General features: G+C 47.1%; 1 protein-coding gene across 1 annotated transcript in view; it reads right to left on the bottom strand.

Moving 5' to 3' along the window:
- Positions 1-18,693, bottom strand: part of LOC119464912 (cytochrome P450 4V2-like) — a 240,576-nt gene that overhangs the window by 97,287 nt on the left and 124,596 nt on the right. Inside the window, exon 4 of the mRNA XM_049655595.1 lies at positions 2,721-2,908. Coding sequence (XP_049511552.1) covers positions 2,721-2,908 — 188 coding nt within the window. The remainder of the gene's footprint in view (positions 1-2,720; positions 2,909-18,693) is intronic.

The following is an 18,693-nucleotide window of genomic DNA, read 5'->3' as shown; positions in this document are numbered from 1 at the left end:
GGCGTGCGCCATAGTGCCACTACGGACCACAGCGTGTGCACCTTCGGACACCACAAAAAAAGCTTCACTCAACGCGGCCTCCTAACCACACCCAAATTTTTAGCGCCTACGCCTTAACCGCTACAAAAAAAAGCGCTGCACCTTAGGACCTGTAGGCCTCGAGACTTCGTGAACGCGCTCATTTTACACACTCATGACGTGGCGCCACCTCCTCCCCATTGACTGCCCCGTCACGTGCCCAATGACCCACGCACTAGGCCACACCTTTAGTCGGAACCGGGGAGTCGCCGTGGCTTCGGGAAAGCGTGCTCGTCTCGCAACCCGGAGGCCTGGGTTCGATTTTCAATGTACAAATTTTTCTTCACAAAGCGATTCATTTACTTTGTTTACTGGAACCTACCTCAGAAATTTGATGTCAATCCGAGTATTTTCTGACGTGTTGTTGCTCTTTGCCCCGTCGGTCATTTTTGATACCATTTATCGGTCACGCCGACTACGACGGATTTTCACGTGATGCGGTATTAGACAGCTTTAGTTACTCGTACGTGGAGACTTCACGTACGCAAACGTGAACAGTCTACGTACCTTACGTGCGCGCCATCTGAAACGCTTTTAGCTACAAGTACGCGACCCACCACGTAGCTACATCTATCGGGAAATATGAACAATTCAATTCAAGATGAGTATTTCAGCGAAGCCAGTGATGTGCATTGATGCGTGCCGGTCACCGTCTCCGCAATGCCCGGAAGTGTGTTGTGCAAGCGTTATCGGCTGTCATCGTTGACATGGAATGAAATATATGACCAGTCATCCTGCCGCCGTGTTTCCATGCAAGCCATGTGCGCGCGCTCAGCACGCTATCGCTTGTTCGTGATCTCGCGACACCCCCGCGTGAAGCTGTCTACGTGCGCAAGAAACGCACGTAAAAAATCGAATCTCACGTACGTCCGTGAGACCAGCGCGCGGCCGCTACGTTCTGCGCATGCGCACTGCTTACACGTAGAAGCTCTACGTGCGCAAAGCCTCTACGTGCGTGTAACTAAAACTGTCTATTAAAAAGTATTCGTGGCGCATCAAAGCGGAAAAAAAAAATATTCGTGAAGACGTACGCTGAAGCGTTGGTTTACTTTTCTTGAGGTGCTCTTGTTCGATTTCGCCCAGCACCGCGTTAGCTAGCTTTTTTTTTTTTTCAATTGACAGCTGAGAAAAACGGTTAGACAGAAAGGGCCACAGCGACCGAAAAGTGGGTGAAGTATCTAAAAATGCTAATCGCTATCAAACCAAGAGCCTTTAACGCTCCTTTCTGCATAAAGTTCCAACACTTTCCAGTGCCCTCAAGTGCCCAGTATAGATCACTAGAGGCCGGATGTTTAGGAATTAAAAAGGGCGTTTTAGGCGCCGGACATAGGCAGGCAAGACAACGTTTTAGGCCTCCAACGTCGTAAATATAGGCACTATAAATTTTTACATGAATGCAAATAATTTCAAACGAAGACGTGCGCACCTGTTACTGAAATGTCATTGTTTATGATGGCAGAAAGGCGCCAACACAGCCGTGCAATTGTTCCATAAATCTGCTGGACTAATGACGATCAATTGGCTTAGTTCAACAAGCACACTGCTCTTATGCTCATATTCATGTTCAATGGCCACTGTACTCGAGCGTCGCATATAGTGAAACAGGCATGAAAAAGAATACTTGAAAGCTGGGAATACCGATTTAAAAAAGCGCTACTTTATGTCTGCTTGACGCAATTAAATCAATACACACCAAAAACAGGCAAATAATTAATGCAGGAGAGACTACAATTTATTAAGAAATTAACATGTTCTATCAATAGGACTGTCAGGTAATACTCTGGCAATTTTCTCATGTAGAATGACATTGTCCGAATTGTACAGGCAACACGTCCCAACACTGCCAAATACACTTGCGCCCATTTGAAGAGTACATGTTTGAAGAAATGTGTTTGGAGAGCACGCGGAACGTAGTCTAAGAATCACTGTGAAGATTGTGGGAACAATAGCAAACTACCACCATCTCCAGATATTTGGATTCAAGATTGTGCCTCTTGTCAGTTGGCATCTTGTACGGTGAGAAGGAACACTCGATGGCGGTGAACACCTTACAAAGTAAATTAAAAAAAAAACGCGTGCACATCTCATTTTTCTTCTCTTGCTCTTCCCTCTCCGTTCCCCTGACGGCTCTCCGCGGTTTCGCTTTCGCCAACCGCTCGCGCCATGTCAGCGCGGCGGCGTATGTTGGCCGGCGCGTCTCATTTCACTGCTGTTAGCGGTTGTTTTCCGGGAGTTGGCTGAACTAGAGGACTAGGTTGAACCCCATAGAGTTCTGAACAGTCAGTGTTTCCGGTAACATGAATAACGGTCTCTAACTGCATTCGAAAGCGAAACTTGAGGCTAAATAGTGTTCACATAGGCGCTGATATTGAAAATAGGCGTTTATAGGCATTTAGGCGCGAACACCAAAATAGGCATTTATAGGCACTATAAGAACACTACAAAAGTCCTTCTTAACCTCTAATTCATGCTCATATATCAAAGTGGGGCGATAGCAGCGCAAGGAACAAAAAGGCATTGGCCTAAAATCCGGCCTCTATAGATCACACGCCTACTCAATAAAAGGCACATGGAAATTGAAACACTAAACACTGACAAAGAAAAGGCGGCAAACTGCATGTCTGCGAGGCAGCGTCTCTCACCAAAGAGAATGGCGAACGTAGTCAGCCTCATGACGGGCAGCAGATCGAAGTAGTCTCTGCTCAGGTCGCCCAGCTTGTCTGTAAGCATGGCGGCCCGTCTGTTCATGATGGGCACGTATTCGTCCAGGATGCGGAAATGAAACGCCGGTGTCAGAGCTTTCCTGCGCTTCTTCCAAATGCTCTTCTCACTGAACAGGTGGGGAAAAAAATATGTAAGTGGATTGGCATCAATACTACCAACAAGTGCCATCTCTCGCGTCCCTACTACAAAATTCTACGTGTCACTATCGATATCGGCTAAGTCATGTCGTCTACAGCGGATGAGGACATAGCGATCTCCAGTCAAGCTTAACTTGCTTTTGCCGATTTCATCTAAGTATGGCAACTTTTATAAAGGTGCACATTTTTACATTGGTATAAAATATAGATTGCAAGTACTCCTTGCCTCAGGAATGCTAATAATTACCCACGTTTGCAAGTTTAAATTGTATTTAATAAGGCTTAAGAGTACATTACTTCTTTTATATCACTACAGAATACATCAATAACATCAAAGATCACTAGGAATAAAACATGTAAGGGCGAAACATATTTAACGCTGGTACCACACGTCATATGTTACATCAGGTGTGACATGGTCCGTGTTTCGAGGCACCATCATTTATTTTTTTACATGCGTTACGCCTGGCGTTGAGGTTAAGTATATTGTGGTTCTTATTTTTGATAACACAGATTCTCTCTCACGTCCAACAAAAGAAAGGATGCATAGGCAGGCAGGAGCGTCAACGAAGAGTTAAAATGGATGGCTGCCCTAGGATGAGGCAGGGGATAGGAGTTAGAAGTGAACCACGTAAACAGTTCAGCGGTAGCAGGCAGCGTTCTCAAAGACTACTGCGTAGGCCCGTAAACCTCAGAAACAGGAGCAGCGAAGCAAATAACTAAAATAGGAGAAGTACTTCACAGCTCTTGAAAGAAAACTATTTAAGTATAAAATATAAAAGGATCCTTTGAAAGTTGTTGAGGTACGAGTATGTCCCTGAAAGTTACCCGATTTTATAAAACCACCTAACTCTTTGCCGCCTCTAAGCGCTCACTTCCGTTCCTTCGGCGCAAATTCTTTAATTCTAAGAGATCACTAGTTATTTATTGCCAGCATTACATAGCCAGTCCATAGTCGCTTCAACTGTGAATAATATTGGGGTAGTTAACTTGCGTTATATGCCCTCTGACGTACGAGACAGAGCAGCAAAATGAGGTCCAAGACAACACCGCGCTTGTATTATCGCCTTTCCTGTCTGTCGTGCTGCGCTGTCTCGCACTTGCAAAACTATTTCCATTTCCTCCTTCTGATAGCAACTACAGCACCACTTGCACACGTTTACTTTCTCATTCATATAGGAGTATGCGAATATTCAGAACATTTGCATGAAGAATGAAGCAGTGCCCTCTTGGATTCGGAATTCGGCTCGAATATTCCTAATAGAGCTGCAATGGGGGCCAGCTGGTGATTTGAATAAACGCGCTACTGGACGACTCCACACATATCGCGACTCTCAGTTTCACACGAATTGTTGCCACAAATTTATACACACGTGTTAATAAAATGATCGTCACGTTTTGTTAACATGTGTTTCATTTTGTCCCTGTGAATACCAGCCCCGTTTAACCAAACACTATTCCTAAACTTAAATATTTTTTAATAGCTTTTGAGCATTTCATAACGTTATCTGTGCGCAAATAATTAAATTCTAACCCCGCGGGCACACACGCGTACCACAAGGCATAATAACTTACGAAATGGTGCTCAGAAAACCACTCTACACCCGCGACATAGCTATCAGTCACACTCTCTGAAGAGCCCTCTGCATGCGAAGGAACGCCTTATTATTTTTTTATAATGCTCCGTTTTGTTTATTTCGTGTTTTCAATAAACAGCGCTTCATAAAGTGCATAATAATGACAGAAATACTACTATTCTATAATGTGAACATCGCTTTATAATATTTGGGTAGAGGGCTGTTTGATATTCCAAAACAATTTTAAAAGTATTGGATATGAGATTCCTTTCTGGCAATACTCGATTCGGTATCAGAAGTAACTATTAGCTCATCCCTGAATTCCTACCACCACCTTCTTGTCTGTTTATGCTAATGAATGTAAAATGGTGATTTTAGCGTGCGCTTCAGAAACGGGTATACGGGTACAATAAGAAACAACGTTGCAAATCAAGCGGTGTGGCTCGCGCTTCAGCGTGAATTGTAGTGAATGTTGCAGTGCGCTCTCGCAATCGTTCAACTCCAACGAATGGCGAAATCAGCTTTGAAATCCTGGCGATTAACTAGTCGGAATCGCAAGTTATGAACACCTAGGCCAGCCAAATCCTGAGATCTGTCTGCGATTCTAGCTTCCGTAAGCATGAGGGGATTGGTTTGCAGAAACAGCACCTGCTGTGCTCATAGAGTTCAATCAAAACCTTTATCTTGCCTAATAGGTTCATTGGCATAATCGATACGTAAATCAGTGCGTGTGGTTTAATGTGATTTTACCCCTTGTTGGTCCCGCTAATAGCACTAATATGAACTAGCGCTAATACAGTGTTTCCTGACCACTCACCATCCTCACGTGATCCCCGTATGGAGTGCCCTTTTTCTCTGGACGAACTTGAAGCTGCGCTCCCTTTATGCAGGCGGTCGTCAGATCCAGCACCAGATGGCATTACATACCGCGCTTTGTGTAACCTTGGTGAACGAGCTCGAATGGCACTCTTGATCCTGTACAACGACTCGTGGCAGACCGGCACCGTTCCCCAGGAATGGAAATCAAGTCGCCTGATTCCGCTCCTCAAAGCTGGCAAGTCGCCTTTGGACATTTCGTCATACCGTCCGATCGCGCTTGCAAGTTGTGTAGGCAAAGTAATGGAACGGATGGTTCTAACGCGACTGGAGTGGTACCTAGAGCACTATGAAATTTACCCAGACACGTTAACAGGATTCAGGCGCGGCCGTTCGTCTATAGACAACGTTGTCGATTTGGTAACGTATGTCGAATTGCAGAAGGCCTGTAAACGCTTGTCTGCTGCCTTGTTTCTAGACTTTAAAGGAGCTTACGACAACGTCACCCATGAAGCCATCCTTAAAGCGCTAGAAGTAATAGGACTTGGTGGCAAGACATACCTCTGGGTTCGCAGCTATCTACAGATGCGATCATTCTACGCGCTCACCGGGGATGGCCCGACACCCCAGTATTACAGTAGCCGCGGAGTCCCTCAAGGCGGAGTACTAAGCCCGACACTCTTTAATCTGACCCTTATTGGACTAATCTAGAACCTTCCAAGCACCGTTCGACTCTCTACCTACGCCGACGACATCTGTATCTGGACGTCGGGGGTGACACGGCTTCAGCTTCGCGCTCGGCTTCAGAAGGCGGCCTCATCGACATCATGCTACCTTCGTAAACGAGGACTGGAGGTGACGTGGGAAAAGTGCGCAGTGGTGGCATTTACGCGGAAGCCAATGTCTGCCTACGGCATATCAATCAACCGACAAGTGATATCGTTCAGCAAGAGTCACAGGTTCTTGGCAGTTGTGATTGACAGAGATCTGTCCTGGACTCCTCACGTCAACCACGTGAAAAAGCGCCTGATGGCTATTTGTCATCTGTTCAAGTTCCTTGCAGGAAAGAACTGGGGGGTATCCACACAACCCATGTTACAGCTATACAGGGTGTTGTTTGTTGGGTTCCTCCGGTACAGCCTACCTGTTATATCCAACACCTGCAAAACTAATTTGCGTACAATTCAAAGCATTCAGGCGCAAGCTCTTAGAATTTGCCTTGGAGTACCACGCAGTGCGTCAACGGCTGAAACTGTCGCCATTGCTCAACCCATGTTACAGCTATACAGGGTGTTGTTTGTTGGGTTCCTCCGGTACAGCCTACCTGTTATATCCAACACCTGCAAAACTAATTTGCGTACAATTCAAAGCATTCAGGCGCAAGCTCTTAGAATTTGCCTTGGAGTACCACGCAGTGCGTCAACGGCTGAAACTGTCGCCATTGCTCAAGATTATTCACTCACAACGCACATCACCATCGAGACAATGCGTGCACATGTCAGGCACATTGCCCGGACCCCTTGCCACCACCTCGCCGCACTCACCGTGGAAAGACCCCGCACGTCATATAGCACAACTGTCAGTGCATATCGTGCCTCGATTACATCGGGGTACGCACCTCCGGTCAGGCTGGTGTCTCCTCCATGGTGTTTGTGCCGCCCTGAAGTCCGACTTAGAATTCCAGGACTTCAGAAAAAGTCAGATTTATCACCGTCAGCACTAAAACAATTGAGCTTACTTCTATTGTACGAGAGATACAGCAGTCACGTGCACGTCTATACGGATGGATCGACTACATCGACCAGCTCTGGCGGTGCTGTGTGTATACCGACGAGAGGACTAACAATCCGATTCAAGACCTCACATGTCACGACGTCCACGGCTGCAGAGCTTACGGCTCTGCGCAGTGCTCTTCAATTTATAGACTCAGAGAATCCTGGTACATGGGCCGTGTTTTCTGACTCGAGACCGGCTTTACAAAGTATGCAGGCAGTTCTCCGACGTGGAGCTCACGAACAACTAACGTATGAAATTGTCAAACTTCACCACGACGTCAAACAGAAAGGCCACGAAATTATTTTCCAATGGCTACCTGGCCATTGCGGCATCAGTGGAAACGATCTTGCTGACAAAGCTGCCCGAGAGTCACATCAAGAACAACACAGCGTTCCCATTCCTCTTTCCAGGACAGACGCTGGAAGGCAGCTTCGTCACCTGGCACGCAAGCTCTCTTTAACAGAGTGGAACACCCCAAATATAAGGCGCACGAGGCTACACGAACTGAACCCTTCGCTCCAACTCCGACCTCCACCCGGGATTCACCGACGTGAGGCATCGCTTCTACACCGGCTGTGGTTGGGAGTGGCTTTCACGAAGGCGTACTGTGCTTTGATTGGAATGACCTAAAGTGCCACGTGCGACGTCTGCGGCAGCGAAGAGAACATAGAACATTTATTGTGTCACTGCGATCGATTCCAGTCGGAAAGACAAACTTTATCGAACGCATTGCGACGACTTGACGATCGACCGTTGTCCGTGCAGGTGCTCCTTGAAGACCGTCCCCATCGCTCGTCAGCCCACAAAGCTGTGAAGGCACTGTTGTCTTACTTGAGGACGACTGGCCTATGTGAACGCCTTTGAATTCCCCAGGCCCTCCGCGAGCGTGCGCGAGCTCACCGTGTCCTTCCTCCCCCCCTCCTCTCTCTACCTCATCTTTCTATTCCCTCTTTCCCGTCCCCCAGAGTAGGGTAGCCAACCAGACGCATTTCTGGTTAACATCCCTGCCTTTTCTTCCTCTCATCCTCCTCCTCCTCCTCCTTGTTGTGGGGACTTTTCATCACCAGGCAGCACATGATGCACTTGGCGGGTCCCCTTGTCGTACGCGAAGCCATAACTCTTCAACACACTAGTCGTGCAAGTGCGTGGGTTTAACAAACATAAGTCACCGCCGCAGGACTCGATGAAATCCCAATAGAGCTAATCAAAATGTCGCAGTTGGCGAAGCATCGATTGCGATAGCAAATTAGTAGACAGCTATACGAAGTAAGCTTAATTGTTTTATCGGACGCATAAGGTTGTAAATATTCGCTTACTAACTAAATAAACAAGGACGGTGTCATGCGCGCACAGGTAAACATGAACACATCTCGCTCGATGACCGCGGGAGCTCGTCAAAACGCTGGAGTGAGAAAGCGCGCCGGCGGCAGCGAGCAAACTGACCTTCGCGCTGGCTCTCGCTTCAACGGAAACTAAACGTTGAAAGCGCCGCGCATACGAAGCTACCGGCCAGTAGCGCACCCAGGATCTCTACCAGGGGGGTGGGGGGGGGGAGGGTTGACAGTTTGCCAATACCATTTACACAGCACTAATTTCAATTTATTCACGGTAAATTGTCAAAAAATGCGCTTTTTGCGAGTGTGCAAACGATTGCGCGTCTTCCATCTGAGTTTCAGTACTCAAATGCGCAAGGAAAGAAAAAGGGTGAAATAAAAGGGGTGGTTAAGTCGGCCTCAGGGGGCGGGGGTTACAACCCCCGAAACCTCCCCCCCCCCCCCCCCGTCGGTGCGCCACTGCTACCAGCACTCGGCGAATGCACTGTGGCTCATCGCAGATCGCTTTGAGGATGAGGTACCCGCGGGCGCACAATTTGGCCGCGTCGCAGATCGCTTTCAAGATAGCTCCGTGAGCAGCAGCCGGGAAGCAGAACTCACCCTCCCGCCCCTCCCGTCTCCGTCACCTCCTCCCCGTGCCTCGCGCGCACGGTGTAAGAATAATATGCTTCCACCGTGCTCGCGCGTGAACGAAGACCATGCGCTTCCGGCCGCCATCCTCTCTAGGGATGGTAATATCGATGAACGATTAATCGATTAATCGACGAAAAGTACGCCGCAAAACGATTAATCGTCATCGATGTCTACCTTTAATTTAATCGGTTTAATCGATGAAAGCAGTTCGATTAATCGTTTTCCAGACAGTGACTAAAGTGGCGTGAAAATTTTGAAATCGTACTATAGAATGCGGAGCACGAGCAACGACAGCGCGGCTGCGAAGACCGAGAGCGACTGTCAACTGTTTTCCCCGAGTCCTGCCGAGTTTGCCAAGCGTTTCCCCGCTTTAAGCACACGTCACACAGGCTGCCTCGGGCCGGAGAGAGGCCGCCCCCCGTGGAGGAAGAAATGAACTAGGAGAGATCATTACGTGAGGCAGCAAGTCTTGGAAAGCGAACTCATCGACAAGCCATTTCCTTCGCTGTTTACCTCGCAGTATAGGGTCAGCACGTGACCCTGAGAGACAACGTATTGGCCGATAATGTTTGGTTCGCAGTAGTTTGAAATCGGTGCGCACCCGTTCAGCTGCGCTGCTGCCCTGCACCCGGCAGCATTAAACCTACCGCGCGCTCTGATGTGGCGATCACGTGTTGGGCCGTTACTTCTTGATGTCAGTCGTGCTGCAATGCTCTCTTCTAATTTCTCCTTCCTCCACGCCCACCCTCCTCAATAAGTGCCATTTTTAACATACAGGGTGTTCCTTTTTAAGTTTTATGGAATTTTTAGAAATCGCCTGTGGCAGGTAGCATAATTGTTATCATTGATGAGGCGGACATTATTACGAGAAATTGAAACACATATTCGACTAATTAATAAATATTACTAATTAACTTCATAGTTAAATAATTTACGACGTATATTGAAATTTACCAATTGCAGCCGGTGAAGTTATTTATTTATTAACACGAAAGTGTTTTATTCCGGGGTCCACCAAGACTTCACTGACGTATTTCCGTCACGGAAATACGTCATAGAACATAATACAAAGAAAGAAACCAGAAGAAAAAGTTCCACAAACATGCAAAATTTGGGAATCGAACCCACGACCTCTCGGTCCGCGACGATAGATCGCCGAGCGTTTAACCCATTGCGCCACAAACGCATTCGCAGAGAGCTACACAGACGCGCCTTATATATCTAACACTCCTCCGTGTACCCGCGCTCTTGCTCGGGGCGGTGCCGCCGCCTACGAGCAGAAAAGAGAAGTACTGCATTATGACACTAAAGCCCGGGATACATGGAGCGAACTTTCTCGACGAACTTCACGCGTCAAGTAACGACGCGGCGACACGACGCAGGATGTTTGCTGTGTTGCAATACATGCGGCGAACGCCGCCGCGCGTTGGCCGCCGTGTTGGCGGCGGTCCCGGCCGCCCGCTTCGAACTGAATTTGGCGTTGTCCTTGTAGAATTCACTTAGTTGGAAGCAAATGACTGCGTAAACGGCTTTCGCTTAGTCTCAGGCCGCTTCGACGACAGAGTATTATGGATAACCTTGAGTAGTTTTCGAGATCGCTTCTCGTTTCGAACGCGTCTAAGCCTAGCGAAAGAAATATCCGATGCCAACGTCATCTATCGGGGAAGTCGGGAGATAGGCATGACGACAGCATGTGGCCTCTGAGATCAGAAGATTTCTGTTGAAGGTTGTTGTAGAGAGCTTGCACTGCTTGTCTGTTTCCTCGCAGATCAGCGGATATGGGATGTACAAATACAACGCGATTCCTGAGAGATCATACTAGGAACTACTCAATCGGTGCAGAGACATGCAGACACGGCAACACCAACGCGATTGCAGACGACGCGAAAAGGCGCGCGCGCGCGAAACACCAGCATGCATTGCGACCGGAACTAGTGCCTCCTGATTGGCTGTCGTCCACCGCTGCGCGCTAGACGCTTCCGGCGGCGGCGTTCGCCCGACGAAAATGTTTGGACAGGCAGATCGGCTGCGGACGGCAAATTTCTTGACGCCGGCCGTCGGACGTTCGCCGCCCGACGAAGTTCTTCGCTCGGACGCCGGTTATTCGCTCCATGTATTCCGGCCTTAACGCGCACCGACAGTGGAACGCTTCGGTGGTCTCAGCACTACGACGCCTCGATGCCAGCATTCGAAGGGACGCTGGCATCAAGAAGCACTACCAACGCCACCTAGGTGGCGTTCACCGTACTCAGCACAGCGGAGCGTGGCCTCCGCAATTAGCTCTGAAAATGTTTCTGAAGTTGATCGCGGAGGCTGCAATTACGACGCGCTGTACGCGCTGATTTGACTCGGTGACGATTCAGTTACGTGCTTTGTCTTGCGCGTTGTATTAGTGTGTCAGTTACGTGCTTCGTCTTTCGCGTTGTGCTAGCGTGTGCAGCGTAGTGCAGCTTCCATATGCACGACGGTTGCTCATGGTCATCGACGTTGGTAGTCGTGATGGAGGAGACGTGCCACCAGGCGTCAGCGTGGGTGCATCAACGCCTAAGGGCGCTTTAGCCACAAAACACCAATAGACATTATATATCAATGTGCAATAAACATTACACTACTTCTGTGAAGACACGTTTCACTTTCGTGTTCTATACCGATTCCTATATAAGAGGGATCAACCACATTTTTTTATTTCACGTACTTTCCAGGCCCGAACGCGTTACAGAAAGGAGTGGAGTCAAAAACAAAAAATAATGCAGCAAAAATACAAACCAAAAATATTAACAATATGCATTCGAACAGTGGTCTTGAAGTTGGTAGAGTCGGTGATGAGTGCGACTGATGCGGTAACGCGATTCCAGTCCGTGCTTGTCCTAGGGATGAATGAGTCACTGTACCGGTTTGTGCGGCACAATGTCACCCCGATTTTAAGGCTGTGGTCAGTGCGGGACGAAATATAAGTAGAGTAGCTGTCTGGGTCAGTTGGTACATACTGAATAGTAAAAACCAGTCAAAAGACGAAGGACAGAGAAGAGACGTGGCACACACGACGACTGGAAAACCAGTCGTCGTGTGTGCCACGTCTATTCTCTGTCCTTCGTCTTTTGACTGGTTTTTACTATTCAATACGAAATATAAGACGGAGGGGCAAGAAGGGTTTCTTTTAGAAGGGGGTTCAAATGAAAAACTTTGTGAAAAAGGGAAAGACGGGAACATTTGCGGTGTGACGAAAGATCAGGTAAGTTAAGAGTTCATTTCATTGATGAGATACTTGCATAGCGAGAATAATTAGATAAGACAAAGCGTGCACCGCGGTTTTGAATACTTTCTAGAGTAGAAACTAATGAAGACTGAGTCGGATCCCAAATGGCTGAAGCATACTCCAATTTGCAGCGAACTAAAGTTTTGTAAAGAGTTAGCTTCAGGGACGAAGGGGCAGAGCTAAAATTACGGCGCGAGTAACCAACCATACGGTTAGCGTTATTAGCAACATAGCCAATATGCGAATGCTAAGAAAGGTTATTTGATATGTAAAGGCTGAGATGCTTGTAAGAAGTAACTGACGTCACAGGTGCACCATTAATAAAGTACGTGTGCATGACAGTGTTACGAGATATTCGCATGACCTTGCATTTATTTTAATTTGTTTGCATGCACCAATTAGAACACCACTCAGTTACGCGGTTAAGGTCGTCCTGCAGTTCTTGGGAATCGGAAGAATGAGGAATTTTACGGTAGAGAACACAGTCACCTGCGAATAGCTTTATGGAAGAACAAAGAACGCAGTTCAGAAGATCGTTAATATAGGTTAAAAAACATCGCCCAAGCACTCCGTACAGATGGTTAACCAGCGAAGCTGAAACGGGCGGCCCCGATGTTTAGCAGTGGGTTAATGCCGACGATGTATTGAAGCGTTTCTCAAATATTGGCTGCATGTTTGTGTTTCTAGTGGAACGCAAGCACCAATGCCGGCCGGACGCTGCTAACCACGACGCCGAGCTAACTCGAGATATCGAAAGCATGCGACAACGGCGAGTTGAGGAGGCGGCGTTGCGGCCAGAGAAGCGTCAACGTGGCAATGGCGGGAACGCGTTCGCCGGGGCAACGCCCGCTTTCGGCGGGAGTTTCTCGGGCGGCATTTTGGCTTCGGCTGCGACGAAACGTCCACGTTGAAATCACGAGGTGGAACGCAAGCGCCATTGGCGGGCGGATGCTACGCCGAGCTAACTCGAGATATCGAACGCATGCGACAACGACGAGCCGAGGAGGAGGCGTTTCGGGCAGAGCAGCGTCAACGTGGCAATGGCGGGAACGCGTTCGCTAACGATGTAACTAACGGCGCTAGCTGCCAATGGCGCGCGCGCTTGGGTGCGACGTAGAGAACGACGTAATGACGGCGCAGCCAATGGAGACGTTTATCGAAACATGGGACGAATGGTTTTTCGTTTCGCCTAGCCATATACAGCTTTCGCTGTAAAAGAGAAGTGGACCGAGGACTGAGCCTTGATGAACGCCTGCTGGTACACTAGAAAACAGGCGTATCCACTTGTCAGGCGTATCCACTAGGAATTAATTTCCAGATTTTGGAACTGAGGTTTGAACAGCGCGAAGAAAACAAGGACACGAAGAAACAAATACCACAAACAAGCGCTTGCTTGTGGTATTTGTTTCTTCGTGTCCTTGTTTTCTTCGCGCTGTTCAAACCTCAGTTCCAAATTATGAACCAACTAGCCCTCATCAAGAACTTACTGAATTTCCAGAATGACACCAGTTCGGAGATATGCACCATCAAACTCGCCGTAAAGAAACGCTGTTGTTCCACTTACATTTTTACCAAAATGCCTTGAAGTACAAAAGTAACTGGAATGCCCATGTATTTCGTCCCACACTTCGAGAAATAATATCTTGAAACTGGTGTCATCCTGTAAATTCCTTTCAAGTGGGTCTTGCGAACTCATCGGCTACAATTCATAAATTGTAATATGTTTCGTAAAGTAATTAACTAAGAAGTTCATTACTCAATGTTTGTTAATTAGTCAAATATGTATTTAAATTTTTCGTGCTACTAATGTCCGCCTCTTCGAATAACCCAGCTCAACGATAAGAATTATGCTACCTGCCACAGGCAATTCTGAAAAATTCCGTAAAACTTAAATATGAACACCCTGTATATTGTTTATTCCTTCACTAGTCCCTAGTGGCAATTATAGTTGGCCTTCAAGAAGTCAAACATTATTCTTTATCAAAGGTTATACCCTTGTATTTCTTATCCTGGTTCCACCTTTCAAACGTTATAATGGGTACTTACGTGAGTAGATAACTGTGTTTCAGCCTTTTTAAAGCGCCGGAAAAAAAAGTCGATTAATCGATTAATCGACGAAAAGCCCCGCATCGAAAGCGATTAATCGATTATAGGCTAAACCGACGAACGATTAATCGTTAATCGATTAAAATATTTAATCGACCATCCCTAATCCTCTCTCGCGTGCGTGAGCTTAAGCTGCGGTTGCCAGCTCAGCCTCGCACGTGTTCACTCGCACACACAACGTACGGCGCGCGGCGAGGATATTAGAGACTTTTAGTATTGCGGAAAATGCTTGCGTTAGCGTTAGCGTGTAACGCACGCTAAATCTTTGCGGAACGCTGTTCGATAGAGTTTTAGTATAGCGTAAGACAACGATGCGCCGCTAAGCGCGAAACCATCTAGCTGCGAGTAGTCAAAGCAGCAAACTGAGCAGCTCGACTACCAAACTAGCCGTGTGGATCCACGCCAAGCCTTGAAACGAGCCTGCATGTCAAGCACTCGGGCCGAGGGTGCCACCATGTTTGCAACGCTAGAAACTTAGCGAGCGTTTAGCGTCTCCGCTATATTTGAAAAATAGCGGACGCACGCTACCCGCAAAACTGAAATAGCGTTCTGAGCATGCGTAGTCTGACCCCGCTATTTCATTGCGTTTAGCGTGGTGCCGTTTCCGCAATACTAAAAGTGTCTATTATCGCCTTTGAACATTATATAGAACATCACGGTGGCGACGACAGCGACGACGATGACGACGGCGACGGCAAAAAAGCCCTTGGAGTGTCCGTAAAACTGCTATCGCAATAAAACATCGGTCCAAAGAGCAAGTCACTGCTGACTAATGCCATTGTGCAAGTGAATAAAACGAATAAAATTGCCGGTTGGATGGCGTGAATGCAAGATGAACGTCATCTACATAGGCAAAGGTGATTAGGATGAGACGAGCTCGTGCAGACCATGTAAAGTAACGTCGGTGATATATAAAATGGCAATGGGAGCCACAAAATTGCAGCTGTCGAAGTGGTTGCAGAAAAACTGTGTACTGGGGGAGCTGCAGAATGCGGTCTGACGAGGCAGACGCTTAGAGGATATGTTTGTACTAGCTCAGTGCACGGAGATTTCAGAAGCTCAGAATAGACCTTTATGGAGAACATTTCTAGATATTATGGGAACCTCCGACAACGTAGACAGAGAATCGTCCTTTTCTTCTTTCTGGGGTTTAAAGTGCCAAGACCAGTCCTGATTATGAGGCACGCCGTAGTGGAGGGCTCCGGAATAATTTTGACCACCTGGGGTTCTTTAACGTTCACTAAAACGCAAGCACACGGGCGTTTTTGCATTCCGCCTCCATGGAAATGCTGCCGCCTAGGCCGGTATTCAATCCCGCGATCTCGTGCTCAGCAGCGCAATGCCTCAGCTGACTGAGCCACCGCGGCAGGTAAGACAGAGAGTCGTGATGGGATATACTCAAGCATGAAGGCATATATAACGATTTCGTGGAGTCGCGAGGGAGATATATGGAGGCAACCGATTACAAATTGTATGGGAAGGACGAAAATGTAATCAAGTGGTGGGAATTCTCCAAGGACTGAAGCAAGGATGTCCTCAGTCTCCATTGTTGTTCGTGCTTTATGTTAGGGCATAGAAAGACGACTGAAAAACAGTCATTTAGAATATGCCTTATCTTACATGCGTAATGGACAAATGGTGCAGATTGAATACAGAAATTCTAAAATGAAAAGCATGCATAGCATAACTCAAGCAGGCTAGATGACTATTTGTCACCGCCCAGTTTCAATGGCGATGCCAATGAATCGCCATCGTTATCATCATCATGGGAAACATTGGCATGGTCTTGCAGCACGAAGCTACAAAGGGTGATATAGAGAGTTGACAAAGTTCACGGTTGCAGTACACCAACCTTATCGTGTGGAAGGTCGTGTAGCTTGATAGTGGCGATAATGTTGTAGGTGCGCAGCCAGTGGCAAAAACAGCCAATACGAATGGCAATATTTACGTGTCCCTCTTATTTGCTTTCATGAGCGAGGTGCGTCCACCCACACAACCAGGACTAAGATTTACTTGATCACACTTACGTACAAAGAAATAATAGTCATACGCTAAGCTGTCTTGCAGTGTCCGTCGAGCGTCGTTCTTTGGGATGCACGTTAACGTTACTCGAATGACACAGGGCTTGATCGGCTCAGATAGCGTTGTCGTTTATGCCGCAGAAACGGTTTCACACTTGCAGCTTAAGATGGGCTCCAACAGCTAGTCACAAAGAGGCCAACACATGCGGGAATTCATTATTCTCTTATTTCTTGCTTTCTTCTGACCAATTACTCGTACTGGCTGTAGTGGACATTGCGTTCCAAATGTGATACAAAATTTTAGACGTATGCAAGTATTTCTAACACCCTGTAAAATGAACAGGTCATGTTAATTTTGAAGACGAAACATCTCTGCACTGCGAGAAATCTGCCGTAAAAACACAAGTCTGTAAGAGTGTTTTGAACCGGCTTTTCCGATTCTTCAGCTTTGAGAATTCTTGCATTTCGTCTGATGTATACCCTATGGAGTCTACATTCACTGTCATGAGGATTGTATGTCGAAAACAAAGATTAATAAATACAGCACGTAGGCTTTTGGATTTAAAGAGATAATCAAAATGTTTTCGTCGTACACATCTTTCTGGTCTTTAAGAGAAGTTTGAAGGTTGCCGCAATAAATTTATAGTCTTTTGTACTTTGTGGACTCTGATCATGTGGACGTTTTCCCAAGTAGCTTTCTGGCTTCGATTAACTAGTGTGTACTGAGTATTCCAGCAAAGGTTGAGATGAGTCACCTTTAGCTGATTGTATTAGGAACTAAGATTTGTTTCATGATATCTGTAGAGCTGAAGAAAGAATAAAACCAATTTCTTCATTATTATTACTGGTAAGTGACACAGGCATGCACTCTTCAAACTTTCTGTAATTAAAAAAATGTTCTCCATTGTCTTTTAGAGGATGTTAATGCACAAGGAGCTTCAAAAACAGCGACAGATGAGCCCTGTTTGTAGATAAATAGATTTTGGTCGAAGATGTCAGGAAAACACTTGTGCTAGAAAGCGCACCCCGCGAGATTGCCTATGGCCAGATGTAGGTAGTCTCATAATAAGATAGGCGAGATTTTTACCTGTAGTCAAGTCCCATAGGCCCGTACGACAAGCTTCAGTCCTGAATCTATCAAATGTCCCATTTAGTTCACATTTCGCAACAGGACCCACTCGCCTTGCCCTAACTGCCACTTGAATCTGATAGCATCGATTCGGCACGTCTTCTTTGTGCTGTAATAAAAGCGGCTGTAGGGAATTGTGCTATCGGCGACATTAGGCAGTTCTAGAAATACTTATTTCTTGTGTTTAACGTGCCAAAATCAGTCCAGATTATGAGGCACGCCATAGCGGAGTGCTTTGGATTAATTTTGACTGCCTGGGGTTCTTTAACGTGCACTACAACACAAGCACACGGGCGTTTTTACATTTCGCCTCCATCTAAATGCGGCCGCCGCGGCCGGGATTCGATGCCTCGACCTCGTGCTCAGCAAGTTCTAGAAATAGGGGACACAAACAAATTAGGGAGCGCCATCGCCCAGGCATACAAAAGAATCTGGCGCCGACATGACAGCTGGACGCTTACATCATGTTCTTCTTCAGGTGCTGCAAATGATGGCAGTTCTCGATGCTGCCGCGATGTCAACGTGCCTGGCACTGAATGGTGTCGCGTCTACTGAGCGAGTCTGTCTTGCTGGCCTGGCTTTTTCAAGCGACACTTCTCCGCTGGACTTTACAGCGCTTCGTCGACTGGCAACCCTGGGACCCTCTGCACATGCGTGACGTTCATAAGCAGCTGTTGCACTCACCCACTCCGGGATCTGGCGCCGACATTGCAGCTGGACGCTTATGTCATGTTCTTCTTCAGGTTTGTTACTTTTACCTTTCTGTCAATGGCAAACCGTTTAGGAAGGCGGCGTCAGATCCCAACTTGGCCGTGTGCATGTTTTTACGCCTTCTATACGATGTGACCACGATCTTTTCAGGATACAAACATTTTTTTCTGAGATTTCTTTTGCTTGCGGGAGACGTAGAAATAAACCCGGGGCCTTTGTCTCGTGAACAGGAAAAGCAGATGTTCGATACTATTATGAAAATACCAACGATACAGCAGCAGCAGTCCGTGATACTGGAAGAACTACGTTCCATTCGGCTTGAACAAAAGACGCTCGAAGAAAAGCTAACAAAACTTACCAACAAAGTCAAGCTCGTTGAAGATAATGTGTGATTG

This window comes from Dermacentor silvarum, chromosome 9, assembly GCF_013339745.2.
Source record: "Dermacentor silvarum isolate Dsil-2018 chromosome 9, BIME_Dsil_1.4, whole genome shotgun sequence".
NCBI classification, from domain to species: Eukaryota; Metazoa; Arthropoda; class Arachnida; order Ixodida; family Ixodidae; genus Dermacentor; species Dermacentor silvarum.
This window is presented reverse-complemented; position numbering and strand designations above follow the sequence as displayed.